Below are 24,576 nucleotides of genomic sequence, written 5' to 3'. Positions count from 1 at the left end.
GGCACTGAAATAACAGGCAAGTGTGTGTGTGCGGAAAAGGTGCCAAGAATGGCTCGTCAAAGAGGGAATTAACGATTATCGAGCTAAGCCCTCGTTCACTTGACCTCATAAGTACTTGGTATACCGTCTCAATAATCCCCCGGGTAAAAATTTTAATCAACTGCACCCCTGACACAACATTGGTAACACGAGGGAACCGAAGCAAGCAATACGTTCCAGGATGTACTCTTAAGCTTTTTCTGACGTACAGTAGCTGATAAACCAGGATGGAATGAAGGTACTGTCAACTACTGCAAGTAGTTGACCAAGTCACTCTAAAAAAGTTAACCACTGTAGAACATGAAACCAAGAAAATGCTCAAGTGACAAGCGTACGGTGAGTGTGCTTATGCTACATAGGTAACTTCCTGTATACATTCTTCTGTGGCTGGTCTTTTGGAAAGAAGCCACAGACAGCTAAAGAAAAAGCAAAACATCCGGATCCTTTGATGCGAACTGAACTACGAAGCTCTTGTGAGATTTGCCGACTTGCACGATTGCGGATCACCGCTTTAGGTGCATATTTTTCCACAACATTTCTGTTGAATTTCAAATTATAAAACATGAGGGGCACAAATTTCCGCTGTGGTATCGTGCCCGTTGCCACCTCCCGCGTCTACATAATGACCACACAATAACCACAGTGTGCCAAGTTAACGAGAATGTGGTCGAGGAGGCAGGATGGGGAGGAAGTGTTCCGTCTTGAGTGGTGTCATTAATGCAAGCCCCTCACTCACGAGCAACCACACACGAAAGCACGGCCCAGCTGGAGCAATGCGATTTTGGGAATTATCATCTTTCTGAAGGGAATTTTTGACACAGTGCTACGAGTGACCCGACTTGCGAGTTTTTCTAGATACGAGCCCTCGCTCAGATGGTTTTTTTTTTTTTGCTTTGACTTGTGAGCAAAAAATTGAAAATACGAGCACTAGATGGTGTCAGCAAGCTCAATCAGCACAACGCACTTCACTACAAACAGCAGTTTGGAAAATTGTGAAAAAAGAGGCATCAACCTGTTTATTGACACTATCGGATGGAGTTTACAGTCAATACTTTTGCTATGTATTTAAAAAGTAATACGTTTCAATTGTGTGGAAGGGATAAAACTGTTTCCAAAAACTTTTTCATATGGTCTCTATCTCTGTTTTGCAGATTCTCACCTATTGCGGGTTACGGTATCCCCGCAATAAACACTGGTTCACTGTATGTACCCCACACGTCATTCACCACAATAAAAATGACAAGGAGAAGACTTTGCAGCGGCAATGTAGTTACGACGTAAGATAACATTTAGCCTAGCCTCGCCAATCTTGGGTCCACCACACACGAGGAGAACACACTTGGTGATTTTTAGCCCACTTTAGATTATGCAGCTGCACCTAATAAAGTGGTTCTTGTACAGCTGTGCCTCATCTCCATTTTCTGCAACTGTGTCAGCAACAGTGGTGCTGGGGCAAATGAAGAGTAACAGTTATCTCGTGCCTTTGGCAGGAATTCTCCAACCCAAAGACCCCAGCGCTCATTGTAACACACACACACACACACACACACAAACGTGCACATACACACTGGGTAGTGAAAGGGTGGGATTATTCTGAGATAACTGTGAATTCTTTGTGTGGAGGAGCTGGAGAGTCAGGAAGTCAAATGAGCGCTTCCTGTAGAGGGGGGGGGACGACGACACTCAGCTTTGTTGAGCTTTTTGAATTTAAAATGACTGGCAAACCGTGTATGTCAACACTGTAACAAATGGGGGAATGCGCATTCACGAACAGGGTTTTAATTTTAATTCCAAACTACGAGTACAGTTCATTCGATATAAGGACTAATCGCACTGATAGCTCCAGTACATTTGCGTTGCTCTTTATCTAGAAATCCGTGTCCTTTTAAACAACGTAATTCAGACACGTAAATGGGCACCGGAAAGGTTGTCACACTGGAGTTTGTCCACGACAATAATAACTTAATAGGTTTCCGACACCAATGCATGGCTTCTGCTGAGCACACAACATGCTCGGATTATGCAACATTTGGCTCGGCGTCGTGATCAGTTGACTCACACAGTTGACCAATAACATACACGCACTAAACAAAGTTTAACAGGCAGCGGGAGTAGGAGCAGCTCATGAGGAAGAAAGGCCGACTCACACTCGCCAAAAGCATCGCTCGTATAAGGGTGCGGTTATCTAGAGCACAAAATGAAGCCACGTTTGAACTCAAAACTACAAATATTGTGACTAAACATAATAACGACTGAGCTATGAAGCTTGTGGGCATTTACCCTCATTGGACACGTCATTGGGTACACATGCTCAATCTAATGGGATCCAATACAAGAGCTGTAAAAATGAAAAATTCTGCCTTTAAAAGCATGATACTTAGGGTTGGGCATCGTTTGAATTTGAGCGATTCCGGTGCCGATTCCGGTTCCTCATTTCGATTCCGGTTCCAAACGATTTTTGATTCCGATTCTTTTAGGAGGTTGGGTCAAAAAAGTTTGCATGGATTAGATAAAGGGTGTCCAAATTATGAACATCCATTTTCTTAGCAGCCCGCAGCATAGACGGAAATGAACATTTGACTCAGGGTCCTTTATAATCAGTATCAATATCAAACTTATGAACTAAAAGGCAATGCGTGTGGAACTAACCCAGTTGACTTTATATTTATTAATTAATGTTTTAGCTAAAAGTGAAATGTAGCATTGTTAAAATCGTTATTTGGGACTGTTTATCACATCAAATGGTTTATATGTGCAAGTTTTAACTTGACTTCCTGTTTTAAGCTTGTAGCCTTTTATTTTGAAGGGTACAGCATTTTGGCACGAAAAGTAACTTCACATAACACCGGTGATTATTTTTATTTTAATTTTTTTTTAATGGATGGAACCAAATGCTATAAAACATTGATTCCTTTCCTTACCCACCGATGAGGCACAAGGTTAGTGTTTGTGATACTGTGAGACAATGTTTATGTGAATTTTGTACCAATTCATTGTGATGTAAAGTTGCTATGGTGAAGTTTTAGCTCAATTGTTAAGCTTTTTTTCCCCGTGTCATTGGCTCTTACGTTGGTTTGAAGACTAAAATAAACGCTAAAAACCATCAGTGCAAAAATGCTACCAACCGTTTACCTTGTTAGCTGCCTCAATGTTGGCATAGACGTATTTTACTGTTTCACTCACCCAGTTGACTGAGAGTTGACTTCATTTGAAGCTCCGCGCAGTGTAGGCTGAGGCTCGGAGCGCATCTGACGCTACACATCGTGAAAGCCTCCTTTGCACAATATAATCGTATTCCAAGTGTTGCGCTGAGGCGACTCGTCATTCCTTTGAACAATGTTAAAACACACTTATGTTCGCCGGCACTAGCACATCTTCGTGCGCGTTCTTTGCTGGTTTTCGCCGCTTCTTCTTCGGGATCGGTAGACTAGGCATCGAAACTGGGAACCGAAATGTTTAAATTTAAACAATTCTGGGATAACCGGCACATTAGTCCCGGTTCCACGCGGTTCTCGATTCTCGATATCCAAGCCTAATAATACTGTGTTTTGCTTGTCAGGGGGGCATTCAATATTTAACTAGTATGTGTTTCTTATGTATTCACAATGAGATTTGTGCTAATATTATCTATTTGACTACCTTATTTAGCTCCATAAATGCAACCTCAGTACAGTCCTACTACACAGCAACAAGAATACAAATATAGTTTAGATTGTATATTAGCCAGGAAGCATGGGAGTATAACCGTTAGTACGTCTGCCACACAGAGTACAATACATGCGCTTTTCTGTTTTTAAAAAAAAATGTAAGTATGTTTTTTACTTAATTTTTATGCGCAATACATTTCTCATTGAATCAGAATTTAACCTGTGTTTCCCCTATATTCAAGTGCAGTGTTGATGTTCAAACTGTACATGATGTTAAATATATAGTTATGAATAAAACTGTCTCGTTTTTGAAGAACACTTAGTCCAACTACGGCACGGTCAGAGCGTCAGCCTCACAGTTCTGAGGACCCGGGTTCAATCCCCGGCCCCGACTGTGTGGAGTTTGCATGTTCTCCCCGTGCCTGCGTGGGTTTTGTCCGGGCACTCCGGTTTCCTCCCACATCCCAAAAACATGCATTAATTGGAGACTCTAAATTGCCCGTTGGTGTGACTGTGAGTGCGAATGGATGTCTGTTTGTATGTGCCCTGCGATTGGCTGGCAACCAGTTCAGGGTGTACCCCGCCTCCTGCCCGATGACAGCTGGGATAGGCTCCAGCACTCCCGCGACCCCAGTGAGGAGAAGCGGCTCAGAAAATGGATGGACTTAGTCCAACTACAATACTATATTTTAATGTTGGTCATAATGGTGGTATTTGGAGAGCAAAGTATTTTTTGAAGCTTACTTGGTGTAAAATGTTTGCCAACAACTGAGTAAAAAACTCAAAATAAATAAGGCATATAGCATATAGCAGTTTAAATGGCAGTATGAAGGGGTGGCCCCGGTAACTTTTTTTGCTCGGGTGTGTAACCCTGAAATGTTAGAGAACATTCTGTATTTGTTTTTTTTCTTTTCTTCTTTTTTACCCAACATGTTTTTGGTTAACTAAGAAGCAAAATTTGGGACTCAATGGTTTTAAAAAGTGCTGTCTTTGTTCACCTTCAGTAGATGCTAACAAAGGTACAGAAGCAACCTCAAGGCATTAGTAAAAAGCAATTAAGGGTGACCCATACTGAAGGCCACATACCCTTGAAAACGCTAACGCGGGATCAGTGAGGGCTTTTTGATCGAATTGGAGATGTGAAACAATAGAAAAAGAAATGGTCTTTTGCAAGCTCCAGAACGTTCCAAGAGCAGAAAAAGACTAGTCCAGAGTAGAGCCTGAGGGGCTGCACGCGCCGAAGAGCACAAAACAAAGACTTTAAAAGACTAAACAATCTGTGGTCAGTCAGTCAGAGAGACAGAGGATCAGAAGGGGCTATTGTCATCCCTTGGGGTTATTGGAGATATACACACAAAGAAATGCATCAGTACAATCAATAGCTTCTCTTCCAGTGGACAAAACGAGGATCGGCTCCTTGTAGTACAATGATGACATACAGGACACTCTTGTAGAAATTAAATTAGCGATTGTTTAATATTGCCTTGTAATTATCTGTGATCCACTAATGTGCATCCACTTCAGAGCCTTGCAGTATACAATGCTGGCTATTATGTTTGTCGCGTTTGTCAGAGGCACAAGATATTTGATGGAGAGTTACATTATAAATGCAGGAGATGCTGCCTTTCTGATGGTACTTCATTATATTTGACAGCTGCAGTAGTTTATCAGATCCTTGAATTACACTGGCGTCAACACAGAGAAACCAATATGCGGTTGTGGGAAATATTTTGTGAAGAGATTTATGTAAGGAGACAGTATACAACATCTTGTATGCATATACTGTATATTAGAGCTGGGCGATTAATCGATATTTAACCGTGCTTTCCAATTTGGCTTCTAACGATCATAAAAACATTAGAATAGAAGAAAAATTATGAATGTGCAGCGAAGCAGGCTCCTTATGTAAGTTCCTGTGTTGTAAAATGCACCCTGAACGCACCATGTGTTGCTTGTAGCAAGCGTGTCGCATGTTCTTCTGCCTTCCCCGAGCAAGCTTTAAGCTGTTTATTAACACCCCAATTGGAGTTTACTGTAAAACGAAACGCACAACAAAAACAAGTACTCACATTGAATATTTAAATACAAGCCACACATTGTTAAATACAAAGTTTTGAAAAGGAATGAATTGTGTAGCTTAATCATGATTTCAATATCAAAATAATCATGATCATTACTTTTTCCATAATCGCCTAGCCCTAATATACAGTATGTATACCTGTTTATATGTACGTCTGTATTATTGTGGCTTGCATAGGTATCATGGGGAGGTTGTCGCATACGTGACCATATGGCATTAAAAGGCAGTCGTACATGAGCAGTTGGCCAAAAGGAACAAACAAGCACACACCTCTATTTAGCCAGCACCCGTTTCCCCTGCTTCATTGTTATTGGCGAACACAAACACACACATTGACATACACGTATGCACAAACACACACACACACCGCAGGCTGTAAGACACAATGCGCCACATGCTCAGTGACCTCCGCGCACCTCATGACCCACAGACCTACATATTGAAATAAGCCCCCTCATGGACATTATGAACTGTGCAGCATCTCACCACGGCCAACGAGCTCTTTACTGATGAGATGAGTTCGAATGAATGGTCGACAAATGTAGCCGTTTACAAAATGGTTGCCTCAAAATTGAGATAAAAAGTCACCACTTTCCATGACGTCACACAGAGACAACACCTGCAATCATCCACCCTCTGAGTACTGCACTGGAATCAAGAGATATTATGGGAAGTAGACTTATCAATAACTTGTTTACAAATAGTTGGGTCTCCAGAGTGCCTGCTCACCCATAAAGTGTGAAATTACGCAAGTAAATCTTTTGTGAGCTGCCTATTTCTGAAAATGTTCAGAATTTCCATGCATGGATCTGCTACACTAATTGACAAGTTTCATAAAGGTGTTGCCTGCAAGAGTGAAAATACAATCCATTCCATGCTTTTACTGTCTGATGTGTGAAGTGTTTGGGGCTGAGAAAAAGAATAAGAGTCTTAAAAAGCTGCATAATTTGCTCACTGATTGAGCAATATTGCTGCTATCTGATATTTTTGAACAACAACAACAGAAATGGCAATGCTTATCTCTCACAGCGTTCACACAATGAACCAAAACAATGAATGAGGCAAATGCCCTGAAGCGTACTTTCTTTTCAGAGCATGAGATCACTTCTTCAAAGTTCACGCTGTACCGGCACAAAAACTCAGCAGCGGACCAAGAAAATGGGGAACTCTGCCCTCTCGCACTGCGGGACAACGCCAACATTTTCATAACAACGTAATCTGAATAGAACCAGATCTGTTGCACAAATATGAGTCGATCAATATCTGAAGCGCAAAATAACAGAAAGTAGGACGGGAGTGCGTCACACCCCGAAACAGATGTGAGGGTCACTTGTGTGTTATTTTTTTTCATGGAGTTAAATGGAGGAAAAATAAGTGGTGAAACGCCCAAGATGTTCCATAACAAGGGAGGTCACAGTATTTTACACTGCTGATGTTCCAATTCAATACAATTGTGGAAAACCCCCTGTAGAGTTGTGACAGCAAAATGCTGATGACCTTCTTTAACATTTCTACGGGGGCAGAAGTGAGAGTCTCTGCCGCTATTTTTAGCCAAGAAGAAATTCATCAACATCCGTTATACCTCAGGTAAAATTACATTACCATATACAGAGGAAGCCTCCAAAGTCAATGGAAATGTTTCAGGAAAGATATTCCTCAAAAAGCCAAACATAAACATGGAACTCCAAACCGTCATCGTGTGTGAGACTTCAGCTAAGTGAGGATGTTTTTTTTGTGATGTGTATCAGTGGTGGGAAATATGTAAAAGTGTGATAGTAAACATACAACCAGATATTGAACCTATTGCTACAGGACACAGCAACGGGTCTGGCTATACAGTGGACCCCAAGTGGACCACCCGCAGATTCATCTACTCAACGATTTTTTTGTTTTGTTTTTTTACAAAAATCTTTCCCTATTTTTTGAATTATTTTGTTTCTTTTCTGGGGGGGGGGGGGGGGGGGGGGATCAACCCCAAAAACAATTGGTGATGCTTTATCGCCGCTTATTCAATAATTTTAGGTTTCAAAAAATAAATAATAATTATTATTTTAAAAAATCAATGCAATTATATTGGCCCTCAATTATCTGCATATTTTCGCTATTCACAGTCCGGCCCAGTCCCTGTACCCCATGAATGGCAAGGGTCCACTGCAAAATCAACTAAAGAGAGGCAGTGTTGAGTATACAATTACTTAAACATTGAATACAAAAAGTATTTACACAATTGTTCAAATCCCCATAGAAACCTGGCATTCGAACAGGGGTGTGTAGAGTTTTTATATGTACTGTACTGTATTGAACGGGGTGTAGTTTGACTTTATTTTAGTTTTATCTGACAGGAATGGGCTTCTTTTTACAATTGTCTGGGTGTTAAGTGACTTAAAACATTGCCTGTACAGTTAATAAAGCTGTTATGATTGAAACAGTTTGCCACAAATTAAGTCACTTAACTTAATTTACTATGGGGAAATTTGAAATCAGAATAACAATCAGCATCACAGATCATATTGTGCTCAACTTCGGGGGTAATGTAATGTAATGTAATAATTAAAAAAAAAAAACCTTGCATCATCATAATCAGAGAAGAAAACAGAAGTCACTTCCTAAACTTCCTTTCATACACAATGGCTGCAGGCAGGTCACACAACAACAAAGTCCTCAACTAGAGACAGAAAACATTTTGTTTTTGTGGAAGTCAAAAATTGCTGTTATAACCAATGCACAGGATTCGAAGCTACTTTAACAATAAACAAAAGTGGTCTTTTGAGCCATCACATACACTGGTCTGAGATCAGATTTCCACGCCCAAGATGCAATGACTGTGATACTGACATAGTAAAAAATAAAAATAAAAATAATAATTCTAAGCTACCGCCCGTCAGAGCCACCAAGCCCACCACAGGCCACATTTGCAGAGAGGACAGGAAGAGGAAAAAAATGGAAAAGGGAGGGAGAAAGAGGGAAAGCTGGACTGCATGGCATTATCTTAACATTCTATGGCTTGATGCCCAAAAAAAATCTTGCAGCTGAGGAGGAGGACTCAGTGGTGTGCATTGTGCAACGTAAAGCTCTGCGAAAACATTTTGGCCCAGTACGAGATGAATGCATCGAATCAATGGACAAAATGGGGGAAACGACAGCGGAAGAAGGAAAGGAGAGTGCTCCCGGCAGTTTAACAAGCAAATCTATTTATTTACCTGCTTTAAAATTGTAAATATATGGGCTACATCATGGGTTTGCTCATACTACAATACATTTTAGAATCCGAATCATCTTGATCAGCCAAGTATGTTAAAACACACACGGAATTTGTCTCCGGTAGTTGGAGTCACTCTAGTATAACAACAAACAGCCAATCTGACAAAAAAAAAAAAAAAATACAAGTATGGAGAGTCACTGAGCAATGGAAGGATACCAGTGATGTGGTTAAGCTGATACAATGACAATTGTCCAAGTGATGTAGAGTCGTCAAGTAATTTAAAACCATTTAAAGTGTCTACAAGTGCGATCATTTCCCCAGATTTTCCCATTTTGGGGCTAATTTTCCTGGGTTTGGATCTTCTTCCATTGTAAGGAAACAACAAGGAACACCATAGCCACACTATGCATCGGGCTTTCTTCTACTGGAACTGTGCACTTCAATCAATTTGGTAAAAAAAGAAAATAAAAAGCATGGTCTGTTTTGGACGCAAATCCTCAAGATTGTCTTCTGGAAGATCAAGCGTGAATGTGACACCAAGAATCAAGAAAACAACAACGGCACCAGGATGAAAATCAAGTTTTGAGATGACCCGGCCAGAGCCCAGACCTAAATCTAAAGAAAAATCATTGGGATGACCTGTGCAGGTAATCTTACAAATTTCGAGCTTTGGGGGGAATATTGCCGAATCTAGACAATCACTCCTACCCAAAAAGACTTAAAATGCTGCGATTCAATCAAAAGTGCAGCTCTTTTTCTTTCTTTCTTTTTGTTTTGTTTTAAAGTATTTAGAAAACAATGTAACTCGGGGTGTGTTCACTTGCCAAAGGCACGATAGTACAACCCAAACGCTTGTGACTGTATCACAATTTCATTAAAAAAAAAAATAAATTGAATGAAAAAATACATAAATAAAAGAGCACATCGTGTTGCTGTTTGGAGGATAGTGACAGCAAATATGAGCACAAAGAGGAGCGGGTGCAATGGAGGCCAGCTACATCTGCTCCATGAAAACCGAGGCCCCCGTCCTACAGAAGAAGAGGAGGAGGAGGAGGAGGGATCATACAGCAGCTACCTATTATAATACAATATGTGACATTTTTGAAGGCAATTAGATGCTATCGCGTGTCCATTCCCGTTCCCACCAAGCCTGCGCGATGTGACCGACCTTTGTGGCTCGATCAGACTTGAGCCGGCAAATCGCGGATGTGCGCGCGACGGAGATGTGAAGAGTTGCGAGAGGCGCAGGCGACGCTTTCAAGGCTGCCTTGCCCGTCGTCACAATGGTGCGGCCATCGCACTGGCCTCGGTGTTATTTTCCCAGCACAATTTCAAGTCTGCATTTGCCGTGATTTCTTGTTTTAAAAACGCATAACGCGGTAAGTGCCACGGCTAAATTGGTCAATAGATGAGCATCAGCGAGGCGACTTTCCTTGTCTTGTCTCCTCATTTTCGCTACGGTAAACTTCACGTGCGCCTCAATGCTCGACCACTACCCCTCACAAATGGATGTCGTTGTTGTTGTTGTTTTTTCTACACAATGAATAAAGGTGAGGCGTTTTGCTGAATGATGTGTGGCTTGCTGTCCCGTGTGTTTGTGCGTGAGAGCGGAGCCCAGCCCTACCGTCGCTGCCGCAGTCACGTCTGTATCCGGCCTCCTCGTTTTCCACTCGCGGTTGCTCCTCGCTGGCGAGCCGGCAGCGGCCACAGAGGGCGACCAGGAGATGTCAACACATTTTGAGAAAGATTCCGGATGTGGTGTTTCAAAATAAAAGCGATCTAAGCGCAACAGCACAAAGGATCCAGTCATCGCGTCCCATGTTGTTCCTCGGCCGTGTGCTTAGTTGTGAAAATAACTCCTTGTGGTTTCCTGTGTGTTACGTTTCGCTTGACACAACTTTCCCCCCATCCTCAGCAAGCGCCTGCGTCGACACTTCCAGCCGTGGGTGCTTCCAACTCAAGCAGAAGTTCCGTCAGCTTGAACCGAGTGGGCGGGTTTCCTGCTCGCATTGGTCACTTCTCAAATCCCCTCAGCTGCAGAACTGCATCTCCGACTGGGATGCCACACTTGGGGTTTCTCCTTTCCTCAAGTATCACATTCAAGAACAACAGAAAACCAGATCAAATAACAGCGGAAAACATATCAGTACTTTTCAACCAAAAATTATATTATTTACATGCCAATTTATACGACATGATTTAAAAAAAAAAATTGTGCCATTGTGTGTTTCAAATGAGCAACAATTCAAAAAGTGAAACTCAAATCACGTCTGTTTTCTTTCACGATGACGTAAGGACGTTTGCTTGACTATTGTCAGCGTAAAGCTACTTGGTGTACTCACCTAAACGCGCCGGCAGATGGGCGGGGTGCGTTGATTGCACGAACTGTCTCAAATTCAACGCATGTTTTTAAGATATTTCGTTTTATACGGTTTGAAGAAAGTACTGACACATTGTTCCCTGTTTTTATTTCCATACGCTGTTGGTCAGGAGGACTGCAGAAAACATAAACAAAAAATCCAATATATAAATATAAGAACGTGAACATATTTGCATTTAACTATCAATAGATAACATCAATAATCAAAATACAACATTAACGCCGTTATTGTTATTAAATAATGAGCAAGGTACCTTTAGTTTACGTGTTACCGAAACCCCGGTTGACAATGCAAATCAAATCGAACACCCCCTTGCATTTGAAGTTGGGAGTAGGAATGTGCTCGTGCTCTCCGAGCAGCGAATGAAAAACAACACGGACGACCAGCGGGACGTTCAAAATCCCAAACCAAACACAAGCGCCAGCCTCGTCATGTCGGCCACTTCCGCGGTGGCCATGGAGATTAAAAGGAAGAAAATACGACAGAGTGAATTATTCCAGCAAACAGAGGTAAGAATATTGTTTATTTCCTGATGTGACTAGCGTCGAGTCAGATTGTTGACTCCTTGGCTGACGCCCGATTGGATCCAAAGTACAAGGAAACAAGCGACCAAAAAAAAAAGGCCCCAGCCAATATTTAGTTAGAGCACAGCTATGACATAAAATGGTATTGTGCTCAAATAACTCCCGAACAATGACACGCATTTGGGCAATGGCATTGAGACTTCAAAGGGGGCTCACGTCACAAATCCACCACCACCATTGTTGTTGTTCGCCTTTTTGAATTCCGAACTTTGTACAGTCACCGTTGCCTTCGACACGGCCAAAATTGAAACACTGACACATTTCTTTGTATTAAACTGAATACCATTAAACAACGTCCGAGGCTTGCAATTGTACCGAATGAGATTTTACTTCAATGTGAACGTTTCAAAGTAGAAGCAGTTTAATTCAGGTCCTTCTGTTGAACGCGTTTGCTTTGCCGTTGAGCTGTCTCGGCCACCGTATTTCTCTGATTTGAACTTAAAGTGTCAAGGAACAACCTCTGAATAACTTTTATAACACCACTTGGCACACCTTGATTCTGCTTTATCTCATTCACTTGTGCTACAAAATAAATGATCTTACAAATTGGCCAATGTAAAATTGACAAAGAAAGAAATACAACATAGTACATGGTTACATTTGCCATAATTATACTTTGACGTATATTTGTACATCACAGTACTATTTACATTATGCATGCTGTACAACTGCACTGAGAGCAGTTTTTCATATTTTGGTGACCTCATCAAGCCACACGAGACTATGAAACCATTAGAAAAGCACATAACAGCATCCAAAGAAGCCAAACTTGATCTTTTCCCGTTAATAATTGTAAAACATTTCCCTGCAAGAGCACCAGCATTCAAGAGAAGCTGGACTTTGAGGTGCGAATGCGAGAAGGCGCCTACAAGCTGCTGCTGGCCTGCAGTAAGAGAGAACAGATCCTCAACGCCTCCAAGAACCTGCTGACCTGCAACGCCAGGATCAAGGCATACACCGGTCACATGGAGAAGATGCACGAGGAGCACGTTGTGACAGGAGTCAGCAGGTACCGGCTATGCTTGTTATCACTACAAACACACAGTTACGGAACGGAACGCCCCCCAAAATCCACTTAAATACGTAAAAATGCAATGAATTATGGGTCTTTATTAGTGCTCCGAATTCTTGCTCGGGCTCTTAGTCTCAGTGTTTGCAGGCATTCGGAGGAGCGTGTGCCATGTAGAGGAACGATTGCGCTGTCTGGTGAGTTCACTTCCCATTTCTTTTTGTCCGGATAACTCTGAACTGAAAAATAACCAAAGACGAGCCACTGAAGTCATTTATCCGAGGGTTATTTTGTAAATCGACTATTCTCTCTGTTGTAGGACTTCGTATTCCATTGATGTGGAAGGATCAGGATCACTTTAACAACCGAGGAAGTGAGTTTTGCCTCATTTGCCTGTCGTTCCTACTTTATATTTTTTTTATTCTGAGCTTTCCGTGCTAACACTGTTTTTTCGCTGTAGGCTCGCGGCGGGTGGCCATCTTCTGCGTGATGCAGATGGACTGCCAGGTGTTTGACACCAAGATGGCGGTGGTGGACCGATCCATCACGGACGTCTGCTTCGACGAAGTGACCATCTTGTAAGTACTTGTTGTGTGCTCACGCTACATATGAATAGATGCTACTTGTCAGTCGCTATGCCAGCAGTTGCAATTCAAACAAGAGAAAAATCGCGTTGTATTCAACTCAGCGGGCCCAGATTTAACACTCAGTGCATTTGTGAGTAAATTGAGATCATCCGTATTTCAGTATTTATACATTTTGTGACATTTATGTTTGGTGGTGTGTCGTGAGATTTTTCTAATGTAAAATATTTCTGGGTTCAATAAAGGTTGGGAGACACGGCCATAGAGCAGTGATTCAAAGTAACAGCAGTGTGCCATAGTTTTCAAGTACAGTTCAGTTGTATTGAACTTCAATACAATGCATTTGATCTTTGAGAACTGGTTGTTTACCATACATTTATTTTTAACTTATGTGCAATACATTTTAATAGAATAATTTAAAGTACAATTTTATTTTCCTATATTTAAGCGCATTGGTAATGTTCAAACTGTGCATTATGTTACAGTGGCTTACAATAATATTAAATATACTTTTTAGGACTACAATCTGTCTTGTTTTTTTGATGAACACTAAGGCTTACTATGCTACTATCTTTTAACCTTGGTCATGATGTTTGTACTTGGAGAAGAAAGTCGTTTTTGAGGTGTCACTTGGTGTAAAAACAAACGTTTGAGAACCACTGCCCTGGAGATCTTTTTTATTTTTTTATTTTAATTTACCTTAAAGATGACAGACTTTTAAAAGTATGTTTTAATATCAAGCTTTATATTTTTTAACCCATTTTACTAGTAATTTCTGATATGTGTTTCATTTGTGCATCTATTTTCTTTTAGAATGTATTTGCCATTTGTTTACAATTTTATTATATTTTGTAGCTCTGTTCCTATTTTATTTAAATTTAAATGTAGTTTCTTTATCATTTTCGAATGTTTAATTAGCCATATTATTTAACACGTAATATTTCCAAATGTTCAAAAATGTGTATCAATCTTATTTTTCCATATTTCCGTGGTAGTAATAGCCATGATGATCCCCCTTTGCAGTACAGATGCAGTTCCCGGGTTTAAGCTGCGGGTGGCGCTGTGGAGCTGCGCCGTGGAGGAGGAGCTCACCTTGGTCAAGACGCCAAAGAAGCTGGCCAAGAAGCTCCGGAATTCCTTCGGGAAGACGGCCGGGAAGAAGCTCTGCCCTCTGCTGGATACTCCCGATCCTGACACGTTCCTGCAGTATAACCCGGTGCCCGCGTATGTATTGTGTTACAGTAATACAGCGCTGTTGTGTTTTTTGTTTTGTATTTTGTGTGTGAAATCCACCAAGCCAGCGACACAGTGCGCGCATTGTGATGTTGGCTCGCTGGACAGGTTTTTAAACAAATGATACCAAGCGACTGTTGGAATATGGCTTCAACATTTGTTTGGTGTAATGAAAAGGGGGCTTTGTCCCCCCCCAAAAATAAAACAAATAAAATGACAATAGGGAGAGGTGTCTTATATGAACTCATTTGAAGTCAATAGCACACTGCATGCTATTTATTGGGTATCATTGACCCATTAGTCACCCTGCACTTAAACTGTTCCGTTCTGTGTTTGTTGTTGTCCCAGAGGAGCCAAGTACAACCTCCTGGCCTACTCCACCATGAGACTCCCCGAGGCTGAAGGCAGCTTTCAATCCCACTCACTGGTCGTGCTCCAACATTGTAAGAAAGCAAAACGTATCCGACAGTTTAGAGACAAATTTCTCTTTCTTTTCGTCATACAGGTATATACATATAATGTATACTTCGTGTTACTGTATGTGTGCAGCCGAGATTATGAATGTTGCAGGTTGGCTGGTGAAACACAACTTCATGGAGAAGTCGTGCCCGGTGGATAGAAAGCGCTGCTTCTTTATATTGAAGTTATCTTTTTGTTGATTTTCATATGTTGATGTTTAAAATTGACAGTTTTGCCACCTTTCCTTCCTCTCAGCTGATTGGTCGTCGTGGCTTCCGCTTTACGGCAACCTGTGTTGCCGCTTGGTGGCCCGGCCTGCGTGTATGACGCAAAGCGGGATGGCCGGTAACCTCAACCGGAAGGTAACATCGACTCTATTTGTCTTCTAAGCCAGAGTTTGGGGCTAGGTTAACCCAAAGTCTTGTTTAATTGATCTGCTGTGTGTTCTACAAATAGATTTAAACACACCCGCATCATGTTGATATGGTAAACGTTACAAGCTATAACACTACAATTGATTTGTTTATTTTTTCATTTTTTTTCTTTTTAAGTTGAATGTTACTATATTCTTCATTGAAAAACATTTTTAAGAAAAAATGTTTGAACGTTATGATGTACCACAGTATTTTTCTTGACAAGATATCATACAATATTTTCATTAAGAAAACATGTTGAATTGTACCATACTACAGTCGCAAGATACCGCACTAGTTTTCTTTTTTTATAAAAAAGAAAATAAAAATATTAGTACACAATCTCACGCTAATACTAATAATAATCATTTGCTTTGTAACCAATATCACAACTCTAAGTTGTCCTTTTTTTTCTTGAACTAATGAAGAATTTGAAGCGGTTAGATTTGAATGTCTTGAACTACAGCCTTCTGGCTTCAAAAGCCAGTTGTCATGTTCGGTTCTTCCACCGTGTCTCCCCAGCAAAGTGTGGAAGGCCCGGAGCGCCGCTGCAGCCTCTACTGCATCCTGAGCGCCGCCACCTTGTCGTGCTACTTCAGCCCGGAGGAGATTGATGCCAAAGTGCGGCCGGCGCTCCGCCTGCCAGTCAGCAAGGTGGGACGACTCGGCCCGCGCGGTCACCTTCACATCGGACACGCTCGTTTTCATTTCACGCTCGCGTGAGCTTGTTGATTAAAAATGACAATGCCACATTGCCACGAAAGCGGCACGCTCTAGCGGGTGGGGACACTTAATTGGAGATTAATAAAACGCATTCAATGTTGATTTACTTTGCAGTGCTTGAAGGACTTGCACCTGTTTCCTATTATTATTGAACATTTGCCTCCCACAATGAGCCATTATTCATCTAGCGTTGGAGTCATGGAGCGTTATTACTCTTTTCTTTGATCCAGAACATGAACATTAACTTTTAACAGCATACTGACTTTTATCCAGCTCATTCAAGGCTTTTCAAAGTCTGGATATCATAAAACTTTGCAAAAACCAGATGGAACACAGTGTATTGTCATGAGAGGGCTGTAAGAGATGTGTTTGCGGTTCTTCAAAAAATTCATGTACGCAAGTGGCTTCGATGAAACTAAAGTGTCCTTTTGGCTCTTTGTCACTCATCGACTATTTCTTGGGAAAGAGCACGTCAGTTATTGAAGTTGTTACTTCAGGACACCCGCATCCAAGTGATTGAAAAGGAGTCGGGAGGAAGGAAGTCCAAGAGTCTGTCCATCATCAACCCTTCGCCAGAGGGAACCCAGACCGAGGTCTTTACAGCAGACACCAGGGAGGAGCTGGACCAGTGGCAGGAAGCGCTGCAGCAGCACCTCTATGATCAGAGTGAGTTTAAAGTGATTCCTGTTAATCGTGGGGGATACGTTCTGTAGTTTTTTTTTTTTTCTCCTCCCACATGCTTTAACCACACTTTGGCGTATTAAAACACCCTTTTTAAAGTCACCCTTAGCGCCTGTTCACACTCACGCTGTCTGTCAAGAAATGGGAAACTATCCTATCATATACACGAACATTTGAGGAAATTAAAAGTAAAAGACTCACTCACGCGGTTCTAAAATAAGATTTTGTTTGCTTAAAGCGGTTTATTTTTACTCTGTTGAAGTGTACCGTAAAACGGACATGTACAACAAAAGAGAATTGAGCATTGTATATTTAAACACCATCCATCCATTTTCAACACCGCTTATCCTGGTTAGGGTCGCGGGGCGCTGGAGCCTATCCCAGCAGACTTTGGGCGAAAGGCGGACTACACCCTGAACTGGTCGCCAGTCAGTCGCAGCGCGCATATAGACACGGACAACCATTCGCACCCGCATTCACACCGTCACTGAGTGGGAACTGAACCCACGCTGCCCGCACCAAAGTCAGGCGAGTGTACCACGACACCGTCAGTGACTCATTTAAACACCAACATGTTCAAACCATATAATTTCGTCTAACGAAAGTTTGCTAGCTTAATGCTAGCATAATGTAAAACACCATAGATGGGCGAACAGTAATTAGCATAGATTTTACGGTAATTAAAAAGATGCTGCTTCTTTAACACACATGGAGCAGCAACACTTAACAAACAGAGCATGCAAAAAATACTCACACATTATCTTTGTAAATAAAGTCATAATTACAAAAGAAACCAAAAAAAAAATTATCTTACCAAATAAACTAGGATGTCTTGGAATAACAAAATATATATAAATTGTCATCTTATTTTTATTTTTTTGAGAATAAAATTGTTATTGCACGACAACATCTTTTTTAGAGTAAAGTCAGAAAATTATCAAATGTTCTAATGTATAAATGGTGTTTTTTTTTTTTTTTTTTTTTTTAAATTATTGAAGTCATAATCTTACGAGAATATACTCAGAATTTACAGGGCTTAATTTTAAATCATATTTTATTCTTCGTGCTTGTAATTCAGACTAGATCGCTACTCTGTGTTCGATGTAAAGGAAAGAAAGAAAAACAGTGGTGGGCTGATGCTCCGAATGCACACACTGTTGTGTGTGTCCGTTTGTGTAAAAGAACACTTATCAAGGTGTTGTGTTGTTGTTGACCACCAGGTCAGTGGCTGCACTGCTGCGAGCAGCTCATGGAAATCGAGGCGGCGTCGCCACGGAAACCATCGCTCTTCCTCACTAAGCAAGCAGACTCTGTTTACAACGAGCTCAGTGAGTACTGTGTGTTTAACTGGATACTTTGTTTATTTTATAGAAAGTGCTACAAATGAATAGGACTCAATTGAAATATATATATATATATATATATTTTTTTTTTTTGTGTTATGTGGGTCACGTTTGTTTGTGGGGTTTTTGAAATGTATTTATTTTTTACTTTATTGCTTTTGTTAAAACCTCATCTAACTACAAAGTGGATATTTCTTCTGAGACACATTTTTCTCTATTTGTGAATATTCTTTTCACTTTTTTAAATAGCAGCATGCCAGCATCATTGCACTTGTACTCCAAACTTGAAGAATATAACGAATACTTGGCGATTTTTTTGTTTTGTTTTGTTTGTTTGTTTAACCATTCAGATTTGGCATATGAAAGACCCATCCTAACTTTTTTAATTAATTTGACTAAAGATGAATAAACGTGTGTACATTAACACTATAAACCTAAATTAATGTAGATTTAAGTTTAATAAACGTTAAACATTTTCTCATCCCAAAAACACACAAAAAAAATAATTTTCTTTGTTTGGATAAAAGAAATAAAACTCAATAAATTTGACAAATGCTTTTTATTGGGCAGCAAAAATATACTAACTATACAAATATATAGTAAAAGCTATCGAACGTCATATCCACCCATTCATCTTTCTCTTGTATTTATAAAATAATATAAATAACTAGAGCTGCGCGGAGCTATAATCGGGCCCTCGCACCCCGGCCCCGTTGGGGTACTTACAGTTTGAGGTCCTGGAAGATTGGGGTATTGGCACGATGAAGGGCCGCAAATTGCCCCCGGGCGGTAGGTTGGACACCACGCTTTACGACATATGCAAAGTTATGGCCCATATTGAGTAAATGTGGGCCACACAAAAATGGAGGCCGACCCGCAAATGGCCCCTAGGCCGTAGGTTGAACACCGCTGCTTTCAGAAGCGCAAAGCTGCGTGACAAGTTATAATGTGAAAAAGCGGACCGTACAAAAATGGGGGATGGCCCCCAGGCCATAGGTAGGAGACCACTGCTGTTGGACAAGTGCAAAGAAATCCTTCTCAAAGGTTACATTGCGATAATGCAGGTCACACAATAATGGGGGATGGCCCCCAAATGGCCCCCGGACTATAGGTTGATACCACTGCTGCAGGACCAGTGCAAAGGCTTTTCAAAAGTTACAAATTCTAGGTCACATTAATGGTGGAAAATGTTTTCAAATGATTTATATTGGTGAACAATCACAAAAACCTGTTCATTGAACAGGCCGCTGCAGCCTTGTTCCTCTTTTTGTCGTCTGCCTGATAGATTCAATTGAACATTTTGAACATCAAAGACTGTGACCTAACATCGCACAGTGCCTGTAAATAAAGACAGTAATGCTGTTCAAAACGGAGAGTATTTCCTAAACGAGTGAGAGAGAAATGAACTAACCAGCTCTGAGTAGCATGAATGAGAGGCTGTAAAATGAAAACAGCACACAGTTCTTGACGTTGCGGCTCGCTCTCCTGCTTTCGTCCCCCAAAAGTTCGTCCTCGTACTCCGCTATCCTTCTTGCGCACATCTCCGCAACACTTTCCGCGAGCGGAAACAGAACGCGCATTCATTCAAGAGCCGCTATCGACCGCAACTCACGGCCAGGCGCTCCGCACACAGACGTCCCTGACTTGAGCTTGCGTTCAAGTTTAAATGCTCCTTTTATCTGTCATCTGAAACGCTCCTTTTGCCGTCCTTTTAAATCACCAGGCAAGAGCAACTCAACATCGAAGGACATCCATAAGCTCAACGCTGCAATGATGGTTGGGAAATGACCTTTAAAAGGTCATAGGTCCGTTTCTGTTGAGCTTAGTGTATCGGTTTGTACAAGTCGGGGTAATACACGTACCTGCCTAGTTTGGTAGGTGTAGGTGTGACGTACTACGAATGGCTCTTTGAGGAACTGCATCAGCAACCTTCGGAAAAGGGCGAACCTTACGATTCCAAAGTCGCAGGTCACTTCCTGTTGGGTTTAGGGTATACGTGTCTTTGGGGTTTTTGTACGTCTGGGGTCGATAGAGGTGTGAGACGGTTTTTGTAGCTCTCGGTGAAACGTAGAACAAATGAGACTTTGATGAAGTTTAGGCATTTTCGGTTTTGTGGCACAATGTGGAATGAAAAGTTTGAAGGCCCGCCCCCGTCATATAGTTCGTCGGATTAAAAAGCTTTTCATAACTTTTAACTTGAGATGATACACACCAAGTTTGAAGCGCATCGGATGAAAGCTGTAGGAGGAGTTCGCAAGAGATACAGACAAAATAGATTACGCAGAAACATACTTTCACTTATGATGGTGCACAACGGAAGACAAAACTGCTTGACAAATCTCAAACACAGACGGAAAAAACACTATCAATGAATTAAACCTAACACCACCACCAACATTACACCGGATTGTGCCAAATTAATACTTAACTCGCTTTGGCCTGAGCACAGAAACAAGGAATAGCTGAGGTTCCCCCAAAAAGCCGCAAATATGCAAATTGCCATATATTTAGTGCCTTGAGATACGAGTGATACTTACAAGTTTTGGAGATAAGAGCCAACTTTGGGCCAATTTTTGGCTCTCACTTGTAAGTAAAAATTGACTGTGGACTCGCGTCACAAAAAGCAGTAGCTTGGCAGATTGTAAAAAAAATTCTTCAGAATAAGTCTTCAAGTTGTTTAATGCTGGTTCTTTGCCTTCCTGCCTGCCTAGCTTAATGCTAACACGTGATGCAAAACACCATTAACCAGAAAGAATAGCATCGATATTTGCTTTAAGCAACAGATATTTGAACAACAAATGCCGCACGAACGCACGTAGACACACAGGCATATATTCTTTATCCTCTGCAAAAAACGACTAATATTACAGCAGTTTACTGAAGTCCCTTGCAGTAGTTGTGCAACTATTCGTTTGTATGCATGATTGTATTATACTGCCCCCTGGTGGCCAAGTCGCACGTGCCAGAAAAAGCCGCGATGAATTCGTGATGGACAAACTGTTAAATTATTTGCGTTCTATTTAATTATCATATGACTGTTTCTACAAAGGACAATATTATAGCCTTTTTAATGTTTCAATTTATTTATTCACGGAACCAATTAAACTTGTATCTCAAGGCACCACTGTATGTTGCCCTCGCAGGTATCAATTCTCCGGGCAAGTTCGAAAGCATCACCGACATCATCCACAGCAAGATCGAGGAGACCGACGGCTGCTTCCTGATTGGCCACGAGGAGGCGAGGGTGCTTCCTAATTGGTCGACTCTGTTTGATGGTTCCCAATCGTTTGTACTGCAGAAGACGCCGACGACTACTAATGTTCTGTCCCAGAGTCAAATCTGCACCCCGTGTCCGAGCCCCAGGCCCTGCTCCAGCTCCACGCCCAACAGCGGCAAGAAACGGCGTGCCCCGCTTCCTCCCACGAGCCCCTACGCTGCTCCTCCTCCTCCTCCTCGCCCTGGCAGGCCTCCTCGTCCTCCGCCTCTCTCTCATTCGGAGAAGGAAAACACTTCGCGGCCGAAATCCAAAACGGGAAGACCGTCCCTGGACGCCAAATTCTCCGCCATCATCCAGCAGCTGCAGCACAACAACAAATACGGAGGGGGCGGAGCTCCGGCGCTGGGCCGCAAGAACGCCCCGCTCGCTCAGGTCGAAGTCGGCGAAGTTGCCGCACCGAGGAGCAATCTGAGGAAATCGTTCAGAGAGAGGATGAACTTCAAAGCCAACATGTAACACTGAATTGTAATTAATACAGATTACTCTGTCGATCGGGCCCCCAGGAGGACATTTTGTGGTCGTTTGACATTTTCTACTGTGAATTCGATAACGGCTAGGACACACTTCACATTCGACGTGAAACTAGTTAGCTTAGCGTAGCATGAAGATGCCACCACTCGAAGTAGTCTTGGGCAAAACGTTTGTGCTCAAGCCAGGACCACATTTCATTTTTAAAAAAAGAGAAAAATAGAATTGTTTTTTTTAAAATTAAGAACACATGCTGTTATCTGCCTACCTTGTAAATGTATACATCAAAATATGTCAATTGTGGCAGTGCATGAAAAAAAAAAAAAGGTTCCACCAAACCAACCTCTATTAAACTTCAACATTTTGCGATATCCAGTGTCTGCAATATTTCTGCAGTATGTATTCATTTTAACAGAAGTGTATTCTTCACAGTGCAAAGGTGGCCCAGCAAATAATCTGAAGCAGTCTTACTTTGCTCCTGAAACTTTCTTCTTTGAGCCTTCACTAGTGCATCAATGTCAGGTGTCATATCCTGCATAGCAGACAATTCCAGAAAGTCATTTAAGTGGCAAGTGGCCTCCAGTGGACAAAATTCGTAACAATAGTTTTATATTGGAAAAATAGCAATGTTTTCTCTGTCCCTGTGGGCCGGATTGGACCCCCTGATGGGCCAGTTCTTGCCCGTGAGCTGTACGGTTGACACCTCTGTAGTCCTTGAAAGTAGCTCTGGATCTTCAGACAGCCTAGCTGATCATGTTGCGGACGAGAAATCGCAGTGTGAGGGTGGTCGTCATTTGAATTAACCCCGCTGTTGCATCACAGTTGGGTGGAAGCACACCAGAGACCAACGATTTGTCTCGCATTCCAACCACTATCACATTTTTAAAAAATATATTAAAAAAAATAAAATAAATGCTGTTTACAGTATGCTTACTGTAATGCTCTTGCACGTGGGAAAGGAGAGCAACAGTTGTAGAGGCAGTTTTCAGCTGATTGTTAAACGCCGGCAGAACAGTAAAACATGGTGTCCAAGGTGTACCCCACCCTGAATGATGTGCTATCGGTGCGCGCAGTCAGAGAAATTTGGCGAGTACCGACGGTGTACCTCTGAAGAGTATCGGTGCTCGTTTCTGGTTCACCCCCAATGTTGTGTTCAGACTGAATGTTTGTTTTTGTTGTTATTGTTTTAACATTGTTAAATGTTGCCCGTACAGTTTCATATGCAAATTAATTTACCCAGCAGATGCAACATTTAGCAATTGATGACATACTATACCTAGTTGGGATTAACGTTTTTGACACTTACATGATGCTTCAGCGTTTCAAAACATTGCCTGTACAGTTTCATACATGAATGAATTCACCCAGCAGCTGCAAAGTTGAGCATACAATTACTTAAACAGCACGTAGTGGTTTTATTGTATTTTAGCTGTATTGTAGAATCGTCTGACCCATTTTTACACATTTATGATATAGTAATGAATGTTAAAAATGTGACTTAAAACATTGGCTGTACAGTTAATAAAGGTTTTATGATGGCCACAGTTTGACCCTGCCATATTTCCATGATGTCAACCAAGAAGGTTTGGAAATCAGCGTTTTGGAACGAATTGTGTTTGACTTCAGGGACAGATTATGAATGAGAGTTGTGGGTAGCAGATAACATTAAAAAGTACTTTTCTAATGTGATATGTCCCGAAAAAAATGTGAGCATTTCCATCCAAAGAAGGCTGCCGTTATATCCCGTCTATCAACTATTGCATCACAGATCCAAGTGCAGCTGCACAAGATGCACCAAAATGCTGAACGCTCATCAATCGTGCGGCACGAAAAGAACACAAGAAGCCTTCGGAATTGATCCACACAGACGTTCCTGGTGGACTTGTTCCGCTTAGCGTGACGACTTTGTGAGGCCTTCTTGCTGCGGGCCGGCGCAAATGTGACTTTCATGCCCCCGAGGTCTGCCTATGGAGTGACTTCGCTTTTTCAAGCAAGCAGGATGGCCGGCGTGATTGCACCGCGCAGCCAATAATAAAAAAAAAAAAAAAGGGCTGCGAAGCATCATTGAATAAGGCTTTTGTGGGCCCCTTACAAGCCCTGTGCGTGTGTCTGCGCCAAGATCAGCAACCAGCTCAATTAAACAACATGCTGACATAGATTAGGGTTAGAGGGGTGTGGGTGGGGCTCCTGATAATATGGGAAATATTGCAATAAGGCAATGCTTGTCAGAGAATAAAGATGTAATGTCACGAGAGTAAGGGTTTAAAAAAAAGTCTCAGAGAATAAGTTATTTTATGAGAAAAAAATATTTTTAAAAACTTTTTCCGAAAATAAAATTAAGAATACAGGTAGTCGTATTTTTCTGAGAATACAATGGTAATTTTTATGTGCGTGGATTTTTCAAGGACACATTATTTTTCAGAGAATAAAATCTTAATCTTATGAGATAAAAG

The 24,576-nt window shown here is 41.5% G+C and overlaps 2 protein-coding genes across 3 annotated transcripts in view; one reads left to right on the top strand and one right to left on the bottom strand.

The window, feature by feature from the left end:
- The window catches only part of cep170aa (centrosomal protein 170Aa), a 36,158-nt gene extending 25,215 nt beyond the window's left edge, over positions 1–10,943 (bottom strand). For both annotated transcript variants that reach the window (XM_061689609.1, XM_061689610.1), the window contains exon 1: positions 10,593–10,943. In XM_061689609.1, the coding sequence (XP_061545593.1) occupies positions 10,593–10,778 (186 nt within the window). In that variant the 5' untranslated portion in view covers positions 10,779–10,943. The remainder of the gene's footprint in view (positions 1–10,592) is intronic.
- Positions 10,944–11,690: 747 nt separating this feature from the next.
- rtkn2 (rhotekin 2) lies at positions 11,691–23,727 on the top strand. Its single transcript, XM_061690886.1, has 12 exons — positions 11,691–11,858; positions 12,746–12,942; positions 13,093–13,139; positions 13,262–13,315; positions 13,403–13,520; positions 14,550–14,750; positions 15,108–15,202; positions 15,474–15,580; positions 16,154–16,285; positions 16,852–17,020; positions 18,256–18,363; positions 21,522–23,727. The coding sequence occupies exons 1-12, from the start codon at positions 11,712–11,714 to the stop codon at positions 22,109–22,111; spliced, it is 1,965 nt and encodes a 654-aa protein (XP_061546870.1). The 5' UTR covers positions 11,691–11,711; the 3' UTR covers positions 22,112–23,727.
- The last annotated feature ends 849 nt before the right edge of the window (positions 23,728–24,576 follow it).

This window comes from Phycodurus eques, chromosome 11, assembly GCF_024500275.1.
Source record: "Phycodurus eques isolate BA_2022a chromosome 11, UOR_Pequ_1.1, whole genome shotgun sequence".
Classification (NCBI taxonomy): Eukaryota; Metazoa; Chordata; class Actinopteri; order Syngnathiformes; family Syngnathidae; genus Phycodurus; species Phycodurus eques.
This window is presented reverse-complemented; position numbering and strand designations above follow the sequence as displayed.

Bases quoted from the DNA above. Each gene is read 5' to 3' on its own strand.
- rtkn2 (XM_061690886.1), top strand. From the start codon at position 11,712: ATGAAAAACAACACGGACGACCAGCGGGACGTTCAAAATCCCAAACCA. The intron at 13,316-13,402 runs GTGAGTTTTGCC...TTTTCGCTGTAG, and splicing joins TCACTTTAACAACCGAGGAA to GCTCGCGGCGGGTGGCCATC. The intron at 18,364-21,521 runs GTGAGTACTGTG...TTGCCCTCGCAG, and splicing joins CTCTGTTTACAACGAGCTCA to GTATCAATTCTCCGGGCAAG.